This window comes from Pristis pectinata, chromosome 27, assembly GCF_009764475.1.
Source record: "Pristis pectinata isolate sPriPec2 chromosome 27, sPriPec2.1.pri, whole genome shotgun sequence".
Classification (NCBI taxonomy): domain Eukaryota; kingdom Metazoa; phylum Chordata; class Chondrichthyes; order Rhinopristiformes; family Pristidae; genus Pristis; species Pristis pectinata.
Genome location: NC_067431.1, coordinates 17,004,833 through 17,025,903, shown reverse-complemented (window position 1 = coordinate 17,025,903; position 21,071 = coordinate 17,004,833). Strand labels below are relative to the sequence as shown.

Below are 21,071 nucleotides of genomic sequence, written 5' to 3'. Positions count from 1 at the left end.
CATGTAAGAATAGCTGAATCTTTCAAGCCTGCATTATACCACTCTCCTAGATGAATTTCTATCCCACATTCTTCTAAATGCACTTTTTTTCTAATTGGTGTAGAGGGACTATGAGAAATTGACAACCTTAAGGAATTATTGATGAAAACTTTACTTGTAGTTTAGCAGATTCTTTGCTGTACATTAAGCAATGCTAAACCAGGGCCAGGCATACCTAAAAATGAAGAATCAATCTGGTGAAACTACAATGAAGGACTGCATGAGTGTTTAATAGTAAAAACAGCATGTCATAAATGAACGTTAAGTGATCTCACCAGCTAATGGATCAGATTAAAATAATTTTTGGTCCTGTTTTACTCAGTTGTAAATGATGGTGGTTAATCTTAAAGGGGAAGGCTCTTTTCTTTTAAAAACAAAAAAACATATTTAATAGTGAGTGCCAAAGCAAATGTTGAAGCATTTGCAATTACCTTCAGCCAGAAATGCTAAGTGGATGATCCTCCGTCACCTCTTGAAATCTCCAGCAGTACAGAAGCCAGTCTTCAACCAATTCTGTTTACTCTTAAGTGTTATCAAAAAAGAGCTGAGACCATTGGATACAGTAACTGTTATGGGACTTGACAAAATCCTGGCCATTGTGCTGAAGTTGTGCTTTAGGACTAAGTGTCTGTAACCACGATGATCCAGTATGGCTATAGACCTGACCATGCGGAAAATGGCCCGGGTATGATCTGCCCACAAAAACCAACTTAAATTCAATTTGTTTAATTAATACTCTTTCATTTAAGTGAAACACTGGCATATTTTCATTCATCTATGAACTTTTTTTTGTCCAATGCAGCACTGATCTGTGAACCATGAGTACTGGTAATGTTGTCAGTTGACTGTGCATGCCCTTTCCCTGACCCTTTAGTTTGTTGGCCCCCACCTGATGCTTGAGATCATGAATTTGAATCTTACAGCAATGCACAAGATAGCTTTGTAGCACTCGCATGTGCCGTCATCAATGTTGTAAGCCTTCTTATTAGTTCTGAGCAAGTCTTTTGCCTTTTCATACCTTCTCTTGAATGTTTCTTTTGCTCTGTTGATAGTGTAGTAGAAACTCTAGAACTTATGAATGTTACATATGTTTGACATGGTGGCCCACGGACTAAAGAGCTGCATTCCAGATGTATGGTGAGATTGACGCTGGACCTCAATCTTAGAACTGAACTTTGGTTTGGGAAGGCTATCATTTTCTGGGCTGCATTGGTTGAAAAAAGACAGTTCACCTTATCCAGAGCATTTAAAGATGGATAATAAATGCTGGCCTTTCCAGTTTTATGTAAATTTAATATATAATTAATAAACGAAGGGCACTGAAATAAAGATTTTATTTTCATATTATGCATATTACTTAATTCTTTAAATATTTGTTTCCCTGGATGTCTTTTATCCCAGTGGAATCAATCCTTTCAAATTTGTTTTGGGTTTGGGTGGTAACTAACATCAGAATGATCAAGAAAGTAGGATGGCAAAGCCATGTCTATGTATGCATGTGTATGGAGTCAATGACCTGGGGTTGGTGCTCTGCTAATGTAAAGAGCAAACAGTGGTAGGGAGCTGCAAAACCACGTTTTCAGTGAGTGATGAGTAAGAATGGTGGATTTTGGCAGTTTCTGTACTGTCATAGTTTAGCCTCCTTTTTCAAGAATACCTGGTTTTGTTTTGTCCACTTGAGGTTCAAGATGTCCCATAACTTGGCATCTGTTTAATTGGAAGTTTCTTGAGGTTAGTACTGCATCAGGAACCCCCTGTCAGCAGATGTTTAACTAGATCTTAGATCTGGGAATGGCTAACTTTTAGAACGACCCATTCAAAATGATCAGCATAACTTCCTCAAATTGATGACTGCGGAATAAAGCCCCAAGTAAACAAATCTAATTTCATTCTCCATTAAGGATTTTTAAAAAAAACTGTGGTATGGTTTGAATTCTTTTATGGTAAATCATGGTGCATCATCTCATAGAAAAAGCTTAAGATCAAATATTGGGCATATGTGAGAGTTACTAGAGGCCAAGTTGCATAATTCCACTTGGGAGTTAACTATTGGGGTTTCCATACAGTTTCCACGTGGGACTTATGTGAAATTGTAGATTAACATTTCTTCTTTGGAGAGAAGATACATTAGCAGTGCAGTGCAAGTGATAATAAACCTGTTTCTCGTGTGAACAATATCATGAATTAAGGGTATTATACTTTAAAAGTGGTTTGTGTGTGATTACCCCTGTGGCGCATTTGCCTATGTCCTGTTAGCAACACTGCTATAAAAATGCTTAGCCATATCAATTATTTCTGCATTAATGATTGTAAAGCTGAAGTATACATAGGGTAAAGCACCATGATACTGCCTCAATGTCTTTGCACTTATCCCTTTACAGATGACTACTGCTGATTAAATTCCATGTGCTCTGTTTAGGAATCTGAAGGTCAAGGATGTCCATTTTGTCGTTGTGAAATAAAAGGCACTGAACCAATTGTTGTGGACCCTTTTGACCCGAAAGATGGGCCAGGTCAAACCCGGTTGGGAATGGAAACAATGTTATCTCCAAATTTTGAGGATGAAGATGATGACCGCAGTGATGAATTGTTTATGATGAACAAGCTGGCAAATGCAAAGGTAACTACAGACTTGTGTGTGATTATTTAAAAGAAGAAATTCCAGGGCCAATAACAGGTTGAGGATTATTGACCAAGGACCATAATTATTGATAAATTATATAAATTACTGATCCCCACTTCAGAAAGAGTATGGTCCATATACTGGCTACGATTTTCAATTACGTACACTTTAATGGGCTTCGAGATTGAAGTACAATTTAGTGTTACCAGTTTGTAGAAACTTAACTACAAATAGCAACAGGAATCTGGAACTGCAACACTACAAGATGAGACCTTCTGCTTTAAAAGTGTAATGAATTAGTAAAATTGTCAGCTGACAAATCCACACTTCAGATATGCCATTTTCTGCTGTGTTCCAGAACTATTAGAAATACCGAGGAAAATCTTTTCATAATTTATTTTAAATTTTGCTATTGTACCATGCAGTGACACAAGTTGAAAGTTATATAAATTGAGCAATAATTTTGCTTCAAACATAATGTTCTTCACACCCCACAAAGAAGTAATTTTATTTGAGAGTCAATGTATTTTATGTTGTTTGGATCATGTTCTTTCTGAAGTTGAGAATTCATTCATTATCTTAAATGTGCATTCAAATTATAAAGTACCAGCTTTCTATTTGTCTGCTGTTGAACACAGCAATCTGGATAAGGAATTCATGCAGGAATCAGCAGCAATACATAAAACCCAGCAGCAGTGACCTTTTGTAATCTGAGAGAACAAAACATAATCTTATTGACAGTAAATACAAAAGATTTGTTGTAAACTGCTTCCAGGTTACTTATTGCTAGACAAAGTGAACTAACTTCAGCATCCACTCCAAGATCAACAACCCCAGCATTGCACTCAGTCAGTCACATTGTTCAGGCCACATTGTTCTTATGTCTAACACCAGAGACTATTGCAAGCTCTGTCATGGGAAGTGATCTCCAGATGGACATAGGTGAAGATTCAAGGATGTTATTAAAACCTCCTTGGAAAAATACAGAATATCTCCCCTAACTCCTGGAAATCTCTTGCCCATTACCTCTCAGAATGGAGGAGGAGTATTTGAGATGACACCGAGAATCTTGAGCCTGTGAATTGGGTGCACAGAGCCCAGCAGAAGGCTTTATAAACTATCCTTTCTTTTTCAATCTTTTTATTAGTTTTCAAATTAATACAGATTAATATTATCAATGTTTATACATGTAATACAAAGAGATCAGGAGAACAATCATGACATGGATAATCATAAAGAACAATAGATTATAAAAAAATCTGTGGATCCAATGATCTGTTAGTGAATGAATATAATATAAAAGAAAAAGATTTATTATAAAATATTAAAAAAAGAAAAAAAAACAAAACAATAAGAAAAATTATAAACAATATATCAAACCAAACTAAGCTAAAGAAAAAGAAATTTAAAAAAAAACAAAAAAAAACTGGACTAAAATTTCTCAATAGAAACAGAGCAATATTATGTCATCAACTCCGTTCCTCTAAATTGAAAGGTTATTATAAGGGGATCTATATCATGTGAAAATATTGAATAAATGGACTCCAAACTTCCTCAAATTTAAGCGAAGGATCAACAGTACCACTCCTAATTTTTTCCAAGTTTAAACATGATATAGTTTGAGAAGGCTTTATAAACTATCCACTCATCCATCCTGTCAGACACCACCTGCCCCATCTGAGAGTCCTATATTGTCCTCGTTAGTCATTTCAGGACCACAGAGTTGGAGAGGAAGCAAGTCACCCTTGATCCAGAGGAACTGCCTGAGTAGTAATTTTAAGAAACTGACCTTGGAGAATTGGTGGCTATATAATCAGATCTTTGTACTTGTACCTTTGTGGTGGTGATATATTAGTTTAATTTGCTCTTAGTTAGGACTGTGGATATTAAGACTGCATGATATTTTTGGCTTTGTTCTCTGGAAAGCACAAGTTTAATGTGATGTTTAATCTTACATTTTCATTGCTTTATATTGCCTTTTAAAAGTTCTGTGCTTCAAATATAGGAGTTTTGTTTTGCATAATGATTCAACTTATTAGTTCATTACAGAAGCTCTGCTACCTTACAGTGCAATGCACAGGAATTCTCCTTGGTGCCCTTTCAATACGTAACCCTCAGCATTTGTTGTTTAGCATCATTAAAGCAGATTTTCTGTTCATTGTTGCTATCTGTGAGATGCTGCTATGGTCAAGTTGCTTGTTTTCTATATTGCAATGGCAACTAAAGTATAAATACAAAAGTATAACATCAGAAGTACATGCAATGTATTAATAGCTTCTACACAAATGTAGCAGCTTTTTTTTATATAATTGAGCAGGTGGACATTCTAGCTTGATCTTGATCCCAATGATGCTATTTATGTTCAGGAAGACATGGTACAAACATTTCATAACCCCACTTCCACCACCTTCTGTACAGGATGAGTCATTGCTGACTGGCAGAAATGTAATCTTCTGATTGTATGAATGGGGGGAAAAATGTTTCAGAATCTGAAATTAATGATAAATTAATTTGTGTTCATCCAAATATGGTGAAGATTTAATGTTGTGTGCTTCCAAATTATGTACATATTTCAACAGAAAATACAAAACATTGATATTGTAAGCATTTATATGGTGTAATTTATTCTACAAGATTAAGATTTTTATATCCTCTAAATTTTATCAAGAAGCCATCTATGGGTAAAACATTTTTTTTTACATCCAAGGCAATTGCAGACAGATTGTGTGCTAAGTCAACTTCTGATGTGTGATGTGGATTTATACTTTGAACATTGTCTTCAAATTTTTCAAGTAAGCAGGTTTCAATGTGTATCAACTCCATGAAAAATTAAAATATGAAATGATTATCTCAATACTTTGATGAATGTAGATATTCTCAGCTACATAGAAGACAAAATCATTATTTGATGCAATGTCTGCAATAAATTGGCTGATTGGATGTAGTTGGGGTGCCACAAATGATTTCAATGTTCCTTGGGTAGGGAGGAGAAAAGTCAGCCCATGTTCCTGCAGCTGATTGCTATCCAGTGACATGTACATTGGGTGGTGGCACGATTGAAAATTTATAGTTACGCAATAGAGTACTTAAAAACTCTGCTGACTTTTTCAGCTCACATAAGGATCATTGCTAACATGAGAACTGGAGGACTAATCTATCCTACTATACAAGGAGCACAAAACCTGAATCTTTTCATCTTTCTGGTTAATGAACAAAACGATTTGTATGTCAAATGAGAGGATAAAATATTTGATTTTTCATGGAGATGCCACTTAGATTCTAATTAATGAAACTATGTTTTTAAAATGTGAAATTTGGGAATGATTCTAAATATTTTTATGCATATTGAATATTACAGTATTTTGATCTTTTGCCAAACTTAATTTTATTTCAAAGTACTTAATTCTAAATTCAAGTTTCATCTAGCAACCCTGTGATCTGTCTCGGATGCCGACATCAGAATATCCTTCAAGAGCGTGAACCCTGGCAAGTCGTCAGGCCCTGATGGTATACCTGGCAGGGTACTGAAAATCTTGCCAACCAACTGGCTGGAGTGTTCAATGACATCTTCAACCTCTCACTGCTGCATTCGGAGGTTCCCACCTGCTTCTAAAGGGCATCAATCATACTGGTGCCCAAGAAGAGCAGGATGAGCTGCCTCAATGACTATTGCCCAGTAGCACTCACATCTACTGTGATGAAGTGCTTTGAGAGGTTGGTCATTGCTCAAATTAATTCCTGCCTGATCAACGACCTGGACCCGCTGCAATTTGTCTGTTGCCACAACAGGTCTACAGTGGATGCAATCCCACTGGCTCTTCACTCGGCTTTGGAGTACCTAGACAACAGCAATACATACATGGTTCATAGATTGCAGCTCTGCGTTCAAGACCATCATCCCCTCAGTATTAATCATCAAGCTTCAAAATCTGGGCCTCTGTACCTCCCTCTGAAACTGGATCCTTGACTTATTGGGAGACCACAGTCAGTGCGGATCGATAATAACATCTCCTCCTCGCTGACAATCAACACAGGTGCATCTCAAGAATGCTGGCAGAATTGTTGGGGGAAGAATCTCAGATGGTGAAGAGGAAGCATACAGGAGTGAGATAGATTGGCTGGTTGTGTGGTGTCGCGACCACAACCTCGCACTCAACATCAGTAAGACCAAGGAATTGATTATTGACTTCAGGAAGGGGAAGTATGGAGAACACACACCAGTCCTCATTGAGGGAGTTGGTGGTGGAAAGGGTGAGCAGCTTCAAGTTTCTGGGTGTCAGCATCTCAGAGGATCTATCCTGGGCCTAACACATTGATGCAATCACGATGAAGGCGTGCCAGCGTGTCTACTTCATTAGGCGTTTGAGGAGAATTTCTGATTTTTGGTATGTCACCAAAGACTCTACCTTCTATAGATACTGACTGGTTGTATCACCGTCTGGTGTGGAGGCTCCAATGTGCAGGATCAAAAGAGGCTGCAGAGGGTTGTAGACTCAGCCAGCTTCATCATAGGCACAAGCCTCCCCACCATCGAGGACATCTTCAAGAGGTGGTGCCTCAAGAAGGTGGCATCTATCATTAAGGACCCTCACCATCCAGGACATGCCCTCTTCTCATTATTACCATCAAGGAGGAGGTACAGTAGCCCGAAGACCCACACTTAACGTTTTAGGAATAGCTTCTTCCCCTCCACCATCAGATTTCTCAACGGTCCATGAACCCATGAACTCTACTTCGTTATTTCTCTTTTACGCTATTTTGTTTAATTTTTTGGTAACTTATGGTAAATTTTATGTCTTGCACTATACAGCTGCTGCAAAACAACAAATTTCACGACATATGTCAGTGATTATAAACCTGATTCTGTATTGGACTTGAGTCTATTGTCCCTGTCATCCTGCTACCAAGAATGCTGAAACTATTTTTTTCTCTGGTTTCCTCGATTGACTTATAATGGCTCACTGCTGCCTTCTACTGAGGAGAAAGTGTAAAGACTGATTCCAGGAAGAGCTGTGGGTATATCCTGGCATAATAGCACACTCTCATCTGAATGCCAATTCAATTGAAGTTATTTAACACCATTCAGCAGGAAATAGGGAAACAAATATGTAATTGTTAACCCATTTTATGAAATTAATCAAGTATGCAATACACTTGATCTTTGCTTTTTTCAAAAAGTTAATTAAGAAAGCTTTCACACTTTTCATCGAATATTTCTTTAATAAAGATATTTATTCACTAGTCACATGTACATCGAAACAGACAGTGAAATGCGTCTTTTTGCATTACTGAGAATGTGCTGGGGGCAGCCTGCAAGTGTCACCACTCTTCTGGCGCCAACATAGCATGCCCACAGCTCCTAACCGGTATGTCTTTGGAATGTGGGAGGAAACTGGAGCACCCAGGGGAAACCCATGCAGAAACGTGGAAAACATACAAACTCCTTACAGTCAGCAGCGGAATTGAACCTGGGTCACTGGCGCTGTAATAGCACTACACTAACCGCTACAGTAGTGTGCGCCAAATAAAGCAGAACTTGAATGTTTTTCCACCTTTGAAGCACCAAACACTTGAATCCCTCTCCTGGAGAAAGGAAAGCAAACAGTGAGTTGCAGAAGTTGGATTATCTTTACTGATATGATTCAACTTTAGAAATTGAATATTGAATAATTCCTGAACGACAGAGCCCAGTAACTGTTTGTTCTCCTAATACTACATGAACAAAGAACTGTTCTTAATTGTGAATTATTAAAGTAAAACATCTTGCATCCTTTTTATTAAAAACATAGGAATTTTGCAGGTATTAGAATCAAGCAGCTCCTGAAGCCAAACAATTGTAAACACAGAAAATGACTCTTTAGAAGAAAATGGATTTTAACACTCTAGCTCCTTACTTCATTGTCAAGTAACATACTATTGTATTCTGATTTTGTGACAGGGTAAACCATTTGTTTCTTTCCTCCATGACACCAAGGTAGTTCTTGCAGCTTTTCCTGCATCAGCACAAAAGCAATTTCTTCTCAGCATCAAGATACCTTAATTCTGCCTGTATATGGATGATCTTGATTGTTTGCACTCCTTCATAAAGGAATTTCTAGGTGCTGTTGTGGTGTAACAGATTCTGTTTTGGTGCTTCAAGTATTCAAAGATTTTTAATTTTGGGATTTCCTAAAGAAGAGATCTTATTTTGTTATACTATGAATTTCTTGTCCTGTTTTATCTGTCCTTTCTTTATTCTTTGCTCCTATATTTGAGTATTATTGTCTGTTCTGGTCCCCTTTTTAAGGTACTCCCTGGGTTCCAGTTGATTTCAAAATCCAGTTTTTCAGGGTGAGCCTTGATGGTGAGAAGTTGTGGGTCATTTCCCAGTTGTCAGCCTTGAGCCTTGTGTTCTCTGCCCATGATGGCAGATATTTTTAGAGATGGAACATTTAGCTATTAGGTTCAAGATGCTTGGATAGCTTCCTTAGGTCAATTATTTGATTTTTTTTTAAACAGAGAAGTGACAGTTCTTGTGGATCATTCAACATTTTGATCAAAAAGCATTCTGTAGTGAAGATCTTACCTAATGTTGCTTGTGACTGTGTTCACTGCATTGCAATTTATTTCCCATACAGATTGAACGACCTCCATCTCCAGTCGTCCCAGCTCCTAATTCTGCACTTCCACCTGTTCCTCCTCGTTTAGACCTCCTGCAGCATCGATCACCCACTGTGTCCAGTGCACCTAGTCCTTGTGTTTCACCCAAGGTAAGGAGCTATTTCATTGGAATTACACTACTATGCTTACTTACAGAGAACGTTCCTGCATTTCTGACATCGTGTTGTAATGATCTGGTGGAACTGGTGTGATGAGTTCTCGATCTTGATTTGGTTGCCAGTAGATGTGTTAAGCAGGTGGAAATCATTAACAGGTAAACAAAGATAAATATTAGGTCTAAAATGTGTGGATTTGATAAATATTTTCCAGTTTAATTTTAATTGTGTCCAGTGTTTTTGCATGATTAAAATTAATGGACATGGCAAAGGGCAAACATCATTTCCATCCCATCAATCACAATTCTGGGAAGAAACAGTAGAAAATCGTAGTATACTGTTTGTCTCTTCGTGACTACCCTGCCATTCAATATTATCGTATCTGATAATCTATATTCAGTACACTGTTCCTGCTACTTACTAGTATAACTCTTGGGGCCTGCTCACTCACAAATAAATGATTCTACTCTTCATGCTTAAATATATCAAGCAGTAATAATTCCAATAGGGAATTTAGAAATGGTGCCTATATTTTGTGATTAAAAATGGAATTTACAGTCTTGAGTGGTTGAAATGAATAGACTAGTGCACTTAAGGAGAAACGAAATAAATGAGAGAGAAAGCAAGAGAAGGTTTTGCTAATAGTATTAGTAAGGATGATCATTAACTAAGGAATAGACCAATTGGGTTGAATAGTTTGTCTGTGCTCACTCCGTTTTTTTTCTATCTGTTTCCTGTCTCTCAACATTGGGATATGAGTTGATAATTTTACTTCTCTAATTTTTGCTAACCTCTTGTGTGCATGTGTATCAAACTCCATTTGGAAGTCCACATTGGCATACTCACCCATCTGTTCACCTTATTAGCAATCTAACCATCAGACATGGCCTATCCCTTAAAAAAAGGTTTTTAAGAATATAAGTCTATATCAGGAACAAAAGGGTAGCCAGGGAAAGAATGGTCCCTGTAGGGGCCAGAGGGGTATTCTACATGTGGAGCCAGGTGATGTGGGCAAGGTCCTAAAGGAAGGAAAAAGTGTTAGATATTATGCAATGCATAAGGGTTGATAACTTCCCTCCCCGACAAGGTCTATCCCAGGTTGCTGTGAAAAGCAAGGAAGGAGGTAGCTGGGGTACTGATGGAGATTTTTGTATCTTTGTTAGCTATGGGTGAGTTGTCAGAAGACAGGAAGATAGCTAATGTTGTTTCCTTTTTTAAGGACGACAGCAGGGATAAGCCAGGTAACTACAGCTGGTGAGTCTTATGTCAGTGATAGGGAAATTATTGGAGAAAATCTTCAGAGATAAGATTTATATACATTTGGAAAGGTAGGGGCTGATCAGGGATGGATAGCATGGCTTTGTGTGGGGCAAATCCTGCCACACTAATTTTGATTGAGTTTTTTTGTGCAGGGTAACTAAGAAGTTTGAAGGCAGGGTGGTCGACATTGTATGGACATTAGTAAGGCATTTGATAAGATGCCATGTGGTAGGCTGGTCCAGAACATTAAGGCACATAGGATCCAAGGCACGCTGGCTAGTTGGATGCAAAATTGGCTTGGTGATAGGAGGCAATGTGTGGTAGTGGAAGAATGCCTTTCTAATTGGAAATCTGTGACTAATGGTATACTGCATGGATTGGTGCTGGGACTCTTGATGTTTCTGATATTTATTAACAACTTGGATGTGAATGTAAGAGGTATGATTAGTAATTTTGTGGATGACACAAAAGTTGGTGCTGTGGTAGATAGCAAGGAAAGTTGTCTAAAGCTACAGCAAGATGTGGATCAGGTGGAAAGTTGCGCAGAACATTGGCAATGGGAATTTAATCCTAGCAAGTTTGAGGTGATGCATTTTGGGAATTCAGATAGAGGTAGGACGTATGCAGCAAATGATAGGGTCCTAAAAATGCTGATGAACAGAAGGAACTTTGGGTTCAAGTCTGTAGTTCCCTGAAAATGGCAAAACCGATAGGGTGATGAAGAAGGCATATGGCAGCTTGCTAGGTCAGGGCATAGAATATAAAAGTTGACATATGCTGAGACTTTACTTCAAGTGCAGTATAACCAGTATTTTGTATTGTGGACTGTTCTCCGCACTTTAGGAAGGATATGGCTGCATAGGAGGGAGTGCAGAGGAGATTCACCAGGATTTGCCTGGATCGGAGGACTTTAGTTATGGGGAGAGATTGGATAGGCTAGGTTTGTTTTCCCTGGAGTGAAGGAGGCTGAGGGGTGACCTAATAGAGGTGTATAAAATTTATAAGAGGCATGGGTAGGGTAGATAAAATCTTTTTCCCATGGTAGAGGTATCAGAAGCAAGAAGGCATAGGTTTTAGGTGAGATGATGGAGTTTTAAGGGGATTTGGGGGAAGTGTTTTTTTTACACAAAGAGTGGTTGATATCTGGTACTTGCTGCCAGAGGAACTGGTGGAGTAGGACAATCACTACGTTTAAGAGATATTTAAGCAAATAGGCAAGGATACAAGGATGTGGACCTAGTGTGGGCAAATGAGATTAGTGTAGCTGGGCAAAAGGTCAGCATGGGCATGGTGGGCCAAAGGGCCAGTGTCTGTGAGATATAGTTCTGACTCTGGTTCTCCTGATCTGCTCAGAATTATTTGAGTGTTTTATCTCTCCCTGACAACAGATTTTAGTAACTAGCCACAACTAGCATTACACTGGCAAGTCTCTAATTTCTTAGGATCTCTTTCCTGCTTAGATAAAATAAAACACTTGCTGTTTGCAATCAAAAGAAATAATCTATGAATCTAGAATATTATACATAAAAAAAAATTACTGCAAATGTATCTGTTCTGGAATGGAAATCATCAGGTCCTGAGGATTTTTTCCTACCTTCTGTTCCATTATTTTCTCTATTATCAATGTTTTAAATCTGCTGTTCTCTTAATGCTTAGATACATGTATCATTGGTACATTATTCTCTTGCTCCACTGTGAAAACAGATATAAAATATACATCAAACAATCTAGCTTTTATTAGATTAGTAAGTAGCAATTAGGTACCTCAGTCTTCAAGTTTTTTTTACTTTTGGAGAGAAAAATAATGGAGGTGAGGAGGTTGAGTTTTAAGGACTGTCCAGGAAAAATAATGATACAAGTTAGGAGAATGAAATGGGAATTGAGTTTAACACCTTGAAAAGGCAGAAGAAGAGAATGATGAATGAAATGGAGTTTGAGAACAGAAAAGGTAATGCAGGGAAGAGTTGTCCATGACAACTTCATAAATAAAGGAGTGCTTATTTGAGTTGGTGAACTATTCCTTGCACCTGTCCAATAATATTGAAGAGAGACCAGGGATTCTGACAGGAAATAAGAGCAGTTCTAGAATGGTTAATTTGTTGAAAGAAAATTAAGTGGTGGTCTTAACTTTTTTGGGAGACCTTTGGCAAGGAAGCAATTGTGGGAGTACCATTTAAGATTGCACACTAATGAAAATTTAGTAGCAAAAAGACCAAAGGAGGCCCCATCAAAGAAAGGATTGATTTAAAAAAAGCTCCCTTTGAAGAATTGAATGGACTGTTTTTTTTCTTACTCTACTGAAGATGATGGAGTAAAGAATACCAAAGGAGAAGAGGTACGTTACTGAGAAGTGTATGACTTGAATACTGGCAATTTGGAATGTGAAGGAAGTTGATAAATCCGTTCCAGAATCGTGGCACATTGTTATCATGAAGTTGCATGATAATGACAGCCATTGTTCTGTTTTAAATGAAATAATGCTGTCAATTGGCAAGATTTCTATCAACCTGGATTGGGGAAGTTGTAGTGAGGATGTGTCTGTCAAAACTATAGGTCTAACAGCTGATGGCCTTTTCGGTTTGTGGCAATGAAAAATACAAACTGTCATGTCTGTCATAAGTTACAATGTGCAAATATGTGACCTTTGCCACTTACTGTCAGAATAAGCGTCATGAGACTGATGTCTGTGGTGAACAGAGGGAAAATTAGGAGAAAGTGGAAGCTGCTGTATATTTTGTATAAACATTGCCATTTCTCTTGTTAATTTAGCAGTTGTACATGAGGCTGAATTATCTTGGGTGACTTGTCGATCAGTCTTGGATCCTTAATGAGCTATTAGCTCTTGAATCATTAATAGAGCTTATCATTCTTGATGGTATTTCTTCAGTGTGAAGCCAAGCAGTCCTTACCCTTTCCAGTATGTGCTTAATATTTGGACATACTGTAATGGTGAATTAATCTATTAATCTTTATGATAATGGATAATTTGCTTTCTGGATTTTTGCTCTTAATTATAATAGGATTTCAGAAAGGAGATCTGTCAATATTAATCAGGAACTTCTGAAACTTATTGATTTTTAGTAAGATTGCACCGCTAGTGTAAAAGGTTACATGAAAATTGATTTTCTGCCCTTGCAACACAATGAAAATCAGTGTGACTGTTCAGTTTTTTCTAAGTTCTCTGGATTTGGATATTATTGGCAATTTGACAATAATTACAAATCTCTAGATGCCTTGCAAACCTTTTGTCTTGCTTAGGCCACTGCAGGAAACAATTGGTATATTCTCCAAGCACATTAAAAAGAATATTTTCTTTCATACACATGGATGGAACGGTTGGATTTTTACAACTCTCTGATACTAGTTCATTTTGTGCAAATTCCTTATTGAGTAAGAGCCTTCTAGTGTGTCAGTTGATATAAATCTTGCCGCTTGATATCATTGCTTCATTTAAAGTGGAACAGTGTTTGGTGTTATCTTGCAGCAACATGATCACAATGTGCCTTGATTCTGGAATAGATTTATCAACTTCCTTAACACCCAGAATAGCCAGTATTCATGCGCTTCTAAATAAAACTCATTTAATTATTCAAAGGATATCTTTTTGTTTTACTTTGTTCCCACACAGGCTTCGTCTGGTGGCTTGCATAAGCAGGATAAGCCTTTACCGGTTCCTCCATCGCATCGAGATCTTCCGCCTCCGCCTCCTGAGCGACATCCATCTGCAAACACGGATTCTCGTATGCAGAGGCGCCCCTTACCAAGCACACCAAATGACCTCCCAGCAAGAGATAAGCCACCTCTTGCACCACCTAGCCGACCTGGGGAGCCCTGGCACTCGCGATCTCAGGCAACTAAACCACCTGTGCAAACGCTTAACCTTGGAGATAGGTGGACGGGCCGAGAGTTGTCCAACAGACACTCATTGCCTCTAGCACTGACATCTCAGATGGACACTAGGACTGAGGCAGTTAGGCATAGCAGCTCACTCGGGCTTGATGGTGCCTTGGTAAGGAATACACCAGTGTCATTAGATTTTTGTTACTTTTGGATATTTCATATCTAGTGGTGGGATCACTGCAAGACAACATCTTAAATAACGGTATTCTGAAACAAAATCCAGGTTTTTGTTTCAAGCAGTGCATAGGGTTTTGATTCGGATAAACATTTTGCCGACTATTTGTTTGCAAGGTTCTTTATTGCTTTATTCCAAATTAGGATTTGGAGTTTAAAGCCTAAATTTAACAGAATCTTAAATTAAGAGGCGCTGTGAAATTGAATGAGACATCTTAGAATTTAGAAATGAATTGGACAAAATGTGGAAGAAGGCAGAGCAATGCGAGATGAAATTTATCACAAGTGTCTGCAAAAGTATTGCATATAGCCGTAAAAATTACTTCAATAGCCAGGTATGATGTTAAGAGACTTGGGCAAAACCATCCAACAGATGTCCCTCTGATATAGAACAGTATTCAGCAAGAACCAAGACAGATGAGTACAGAGGGAGCCATGATCAAATTGTGTTCTGCTCTAGTCACAGTACATCTTGAACACTCTTTCCTATTTTGGTTACCAAAACACAAGGGTGACATTTCAGTGCTGGAGTTGATGCAGATCTGCAAGCCCTCTGGCACCAAGATAAATTCTGAGCAAAGATGGGATATGTTTGAGTTTACAGGAGGCATTGTTGAAGTAATCTTATAGAAATGCAAGATGGTAAACAGTAGGGAAAAGATCTAGAAAATTATGTCAAATATAAGTTGAGTCATTCAAAACAAAAATAGAGATTCAGACTAATGAAAAAATAAGATCTATGTAGAGTGAACTTCTAGACACATGATTATAGAGACTGAGGTTTTTAAGGTTGGGCCAGCTCTCCCCCTGAAGGTGACGCAATAAGGTAAGAATGGGGGCACAGTTCAAAATAAAAAGTAATATCTTTTAATTAAATGGTTTACAGAATGATTCTGGAGAAGGGATGATGCAAAAAAGAAACTATATGAAATGTGCAGCATATAACATGGGATTCTCTAGTTAAACTCTGGAACCTTTTAAAGACAATTGGATTCTGCAGTAATGCTTCCTAAACTTGGATAGATAAGCTGCACGTGACTGACTGCCGTGATTATCTTGTGATCTTTAAGGGTTGTTAGCTTGAACCGCATTAACTGCAAGAGCAGAAATGCAAGTTACCAATGCAAATGCATTGGTTTACAAGTTAATTTAATGGTAATTCATCACCAATATCTAACTCGTTCTGTAAAGTGAAATACACCCAAACCCAATATATCTTCTCATTATTGCAGGCTTTCAGTGGTGCCATGAGCGATGTTTCAGAGTATGACAACTCCAAAGTGAAACCCTCTGCATCAGCAAGTGCTATTTATTCTCTTGCTACACGGTAATTACAGCCATAGAACATTGCTGCATGTCACTTTATGGTTTGCAGTACCTGTACAAATTGTGTGTAGGGAAGTGAATAGCTTAACTTGTTTTGATGCACTGACCTTTGCATATTATTTTTACGTAGATATTAATATTACTTCTGCATGTCTCTAATAGAGATAAGTACTTTAAACCTGTACCTGATGTATTAACAGCAAGTTGGTGGAAAAATTCTTTTCTTCTCCAACCCAACTATCATGTTTTTGCTGAAGGACTTCACGAAAATTTTGTTCTTAGTAACGACCCATAGTTGGTAAAGGTATAGGAGGAAAAGCAAGGGCTAAAACCTCGTTCCTGTGCTTTCTTCTAGTATGACTCCACACAAAATGTGAGGAGTTGACAAATTTACCCCATGTTGCAGAGCTTTTCTGTGGATGCTGTACTTTGCTCAGTTTGTAGTGCTGCTTAAAGATAGATCGTGGACAGGATGTGTCAGCAAGTCATTTGTTCAAGGGGGTATTACTGTTGAGTTCAACCCTATCCATGTCAGATAGCTACACCCTTATTGCTTCCAGTATGGGTAATAGGATAGTAATCGGAAGTGGGACCTTCAGTTGACTTCGTTATCTTTGCCCTTAGGAATTGTTTATTTTTAGGGTTTAATTTAAGTATTGATTTTTTTCTTCAGTCCATCCTCATGTCAGTCTGGCATCTGGAGGCCATGATGCATTGAGCTAGGGAAGTGTATTTTTTTAGGTATCTGTCAACAGAGAGGTTTCCTAAATTGTAAATATTCTCTTTTGTTTGGAAGATCTTTCTGTTCACTGTGTTATGGCAATGTAACAATTTCAGTGTTCTAGGCTGCATCTTCTCTGTTTGGAAAGAGCCTCAAATACAAAAGGTATTAATGTGAAATGTTTTACTGAAATTCAGACTCAAAGGTTATAATTTAAGAAAGCCACTCATGACTTGCACCATGTTGGTAGATTGAAGTTATCTGGATAGTGTTCTCCTGTAACCAACTTCTTACAGCTACTGTAACACCACCAATATAGCATCAGTGGCTACATTTGGCAAGTAATCCTTTGGAATGCTTCAAGGGTCTTTTGAGTCTATATTGAGTGCTTGTTTAATAGGGCAACAGAAAGTAAATTGTGCTATATATTTTTATTCAAAGCCAGTTAAAACCTGACCATGTGTGAGCCAAATAAATTGTTTCTCCCATAAATACTTGAGGATGGGTGGGTGTAAAGTTCCTTGTTTAATTGTGTTGTAGGAATCATAGTTAGAGCTGGATCTGATACAGAGCTGTTGGATAAAATATTAAATGTCTATTTTAAAATTAAAGGACGGATCCACCAGAATCTATAAAGAAAAGTATTTAGGGTAACATTTTGTGGCAGAGTTGTAATTTTCATCTGGCTTGATGGGTATATCTGTACAAAGTCATCTGTGCAGTTCTTTATATTTAATACATTATAAACTAACTGTTATTTCAAATACTAAATTCTGTACATTTTAAATTGTATCTCTGAAAATATTCAGTGAGCTGCAGTAAATTGCTTAACTCCTAAACATTTATTTAAAATTTAGGAAAATAACTTTGATGTTTAGATAGTATCCCAGTTTAGACTTCAGTTTAATCTACCAAGCTAGAACATGGCTTTGAGCTCATGTCCATGACACACTGCAGAATCAGTTTCTGATTACAGTGCAAGTTGGGGGAACCCAATGACATCTGGATACTCTGCTCCTGCAGCTTTCATGTGTGTCTCATTGTCGTGTATTGTACAATAGCATTGGCAAAAGCCTTAAATTTGTTAACATTCAGGATAAGGTCTAGTTCAGAGGGAAAAATTATAACTTAAAGCAACTGTTGGAAGGGCATGATCAATCAATTTTTTTCTCTTCCATGATGGATTAACACAATCACTACTACAGTAAAGCCAAATGAGTTCAGTTGAGTAACAGATGTTCTGGTCTCGGAATAGCTTCCTTGGAACTGTTTTGCTTTTGTGCGTTGTGAAGAACTGATAGGTGATGATTGTTTAAATTGGGCACCTCGTTATAGTTTAGCTTCTTGAGTAAAAAAAATAGATACCTTTATCAAATTAGTTAGTCAAGCAATCTTTTTGCAGCTCTTGTTTAAATCATTGTTATTGTAAGATACTGTTATGATGTAATGGTAGTATTTGTGGTGGAATTCATGTGGATTATGTTGATATCATTCATCATTCATTATTCTGTACAAATAGAACAGACAGCTTCAACCTATTTTAACCTTGCCTCTGCTTTCAGACCCCTGCCAAAGCCATTTGCATCAGAGGAACGTTCAGAGAGCAGTGATGAGGATATTGATTACATGACTCCATCTTCATTGCCTGTACATGCTCCTCTCTGTCTCACCTCCTCCTTAGATTCCAGACTTCCACTGCAAACACAGAGCAGTCACAATATAGAGTAAGAAAATCATTTTTCATGTACATTTTTATTTAATTTACCAAGTCTAGTTAGATTCAAATTCCTTATCTGTAACAGATTAAAACTAATAGTTGGGTTAATCTGTGGCAGAGGGTAATATGAGGCAATCTTCTTTTGGAATGTATTTGTGATTGGTTATAAGTGGTGTGCTTGGATAGAATTCTACAGTGATGACACTGAATGTAATACATGGGTGCTTTCTGAAGTTTCTATGCCTTCACTAACTGAAATATGATTTTGTGTTGAGTTTATCAATTGTGGTCTTGATGAAAAACATTAGCAGAGAAACCAATTCCTGTTGCTAATTGCTATTACTGTTTCTTCCTGTGTTTTAATTAGAACATTGACTGAATCTGACCCATTGAGACTGATGTGTGAATCTATGTTTTCATCATCTCAGGCCACAAATGTAGACTTGCCGCAGTTTGTGTCAGGTAAGGTGGTTCTGCACACAAAAACAAATGCGGGAAATGCTCAGCAGATCAGGAGGCATCTAACATATTGGCCAGATTTTCTCTGTCCACCAACACAGCCTGACCTACTGGGCATGTCATCCAGCCCTATATTTTGAACCTTCCCATATTCTCTTGTCCTTATTCTTTCTCTAACTGCTCTCATCTTATCACTTTTTTTTCCACTTTTCCTCTCTGATGGCCCCCACTAACTCGTTGACCAGATGACAACTACAACTTGGATTCACAAGGGACAGCAGGTGCTGGAATTGGGAGCAACAAACAAGAAGCTGGAGGAACTCAGATCAGGCAGCATCAGTGAAGGGATCTCAACCCAAATTGTTGACTGTCCATTTCACTTCACAGGTGCTACCTGACCTACTGAGTTCCTCCAGCTTTTTGTTTGTTGCTCTGACCTCTAACTTATTCCCACAGGAACTCTGGCTTTGCCCTATCAGACATGACCTCTTTGTCTTCTCCATCCACCCATCACCTTCTCTGCAACTTAAAACTAACTTTTCTTTCTTGGTTCTGACAAAGAGTCTTCAACCTAAAGTGTTTATTGTTTCCACAAAAGCTGCCTGAGCTGCTGAGAGTTTCCAGTGTTTACTATTTTTATTTCAGATATGGCAGCATCTCTCTTTTAATTTTCCTTCTATGCATCTATTGTTATCCTTCACTTAAATCCAGTTCTCTGAGATCTGATTTCCAAAAATTCTTTTGTTTTATCATTCACTGAGTTAAACCAGTTGTTAATTATTTGTAGACAATGGTGATTCTGCCATCAGTGACGGGGCTGAACGAGATGACAGTGAAGATGAGGATGATGCATATGATTTCCCCAAACCACCTGTGCCACTTCCTCCAGCTCGCCGCACTCTCTCTGATATCTCTTATGCCACTTCAGCATTTGCCAGTGCACCTGCTGAACAGAATCTACCTGCCCCCAATGCACATACAGGAGGTGAGACTATTTCATTTGTTTTGAAAGTGAATGTCACTAATAATACTGTCAATTGTTGCCTTAAAATATGGTATGGTTTTGTTTAGAGTGGTGTCAAGCTTCTTGAATGTTATAACTGCACCTACCATGGCAAATTCAGTATAGGTGGAGAAGGGCTTTAAAGTAGCAGGAATGTGAGCCAGTCACCAAAGAAAACCCAGCTCCAGTCAGCACAGCATTAATATGGCTAATTCTGTTAGATTTCTAGTTAGTGAGGGTCCCTGGATTTTCCTGGCAGGGTACTAATATCATTGTTTAGAGTTGGACTGTTTTGTTGAGGATGGATATTACTTGCCATTTACTAGTGCAAGGGTAGTTTTATACAGGTCTCGTTGCATTTAAGATCAGCCTTTCATTAGCATGAAAAGAAGACAGTGCTACATTTTAAGATCTTGTGAATGCTTGAATTAGAAGTGGGTATTGTGAAATATTTTGATTTTAACACCTTGAGGAAGTAAGGTGGAAGAGTAGTATGAGCAATAATGGAATAAAAATAATGGAATGATAACATAGCAGCTTAAGTGGAGTGAGAAAGGAAAAGTTTTAATACTACAAGGGTCATTGTCATAATATCAAAGTTATGACAGGAAATGTAGTAAAACAATAGTTAATGTTTCCTTGTGCGGACTCTCAGAAGTGCCAGAAGAGCCAACGTGCAGCAAGCAGTGTGCAAACTTTGAATAGACTGGCCTCTTTAGAAAACTGTTGAATGGAGAATTGGTGTTTAGCTTGAAGGGAATACATTTGAAATTTTTGTGAGATCAGTTTTTGGGTTAGATTTACTTTTGTAATGGGGAAGGTGATTAGGAATCCTCAGTCTTTGTGTTGTGCTAAGTATATGCTTCAGATAAAATCAAAACTACTGAGAATCTTGGAATTGGTTCTGGTTCCTTCAAATTCCTTTTGTGCTTTGAAAAAAAACAGGTCTTGAATACTTGCTCTTGATCTAACTAGAAAAGGAAGTGTTACTGAGCAGGATAGTTGCACATTCAGTATATGCTGAGTTAGCTGATGTCAACCTGGGAAAGTAGAAGGGATAAATAAGCTTGCTTTTCTCTTTCTTGTCACTGCTC

General features: G+C 37.9%; 1 protein-coding gene across 1 annotated transcript in view; it reads left to right on the top strand.

The window, feature by feature from the left end:
• cbl (Cbl proto-oncogene, E3 ubiquitin protein ligase) overlaps positions 1 to 21,071 on the top strand; it is a 140,456-nt gene that overhangs the window by 107,597 nt on the left and 11,788 nt on the right. Inside the window, exons 9-15 of the mRNA XM_052039784.1 lie at positions 2,459 to 2,659; positions 9,280 to 9,411; positions 14,306 to 14,686; positions 15,984 to 16,078; positions 18,361 to 18,522; positions 18,883 to 18,977; positions 19,762 to 19,959. Of these exons, the coding sequence (XP_051895744.1) occupies positions 2,459 to 2,659; positions 9,280 to 9,411; positions 14,306 to 14,686; positions 15,984 to 16,078; positions 18,361 to 18,522; positions 18,883 to 18,977; positions 19,762 to 19,959 (1,264 nt within the window). The remainder of the gene's footprint in view (positions 1 to 2,458; positions 2,660 to 9,279; positions 9,412 to 14,305; positions 14,687 to 15,983; positions 16,079 to 18,360; positions 18,523 to 18,882; positions 18,978 to 19,761; positions 19,960 to 21,071) is intronic.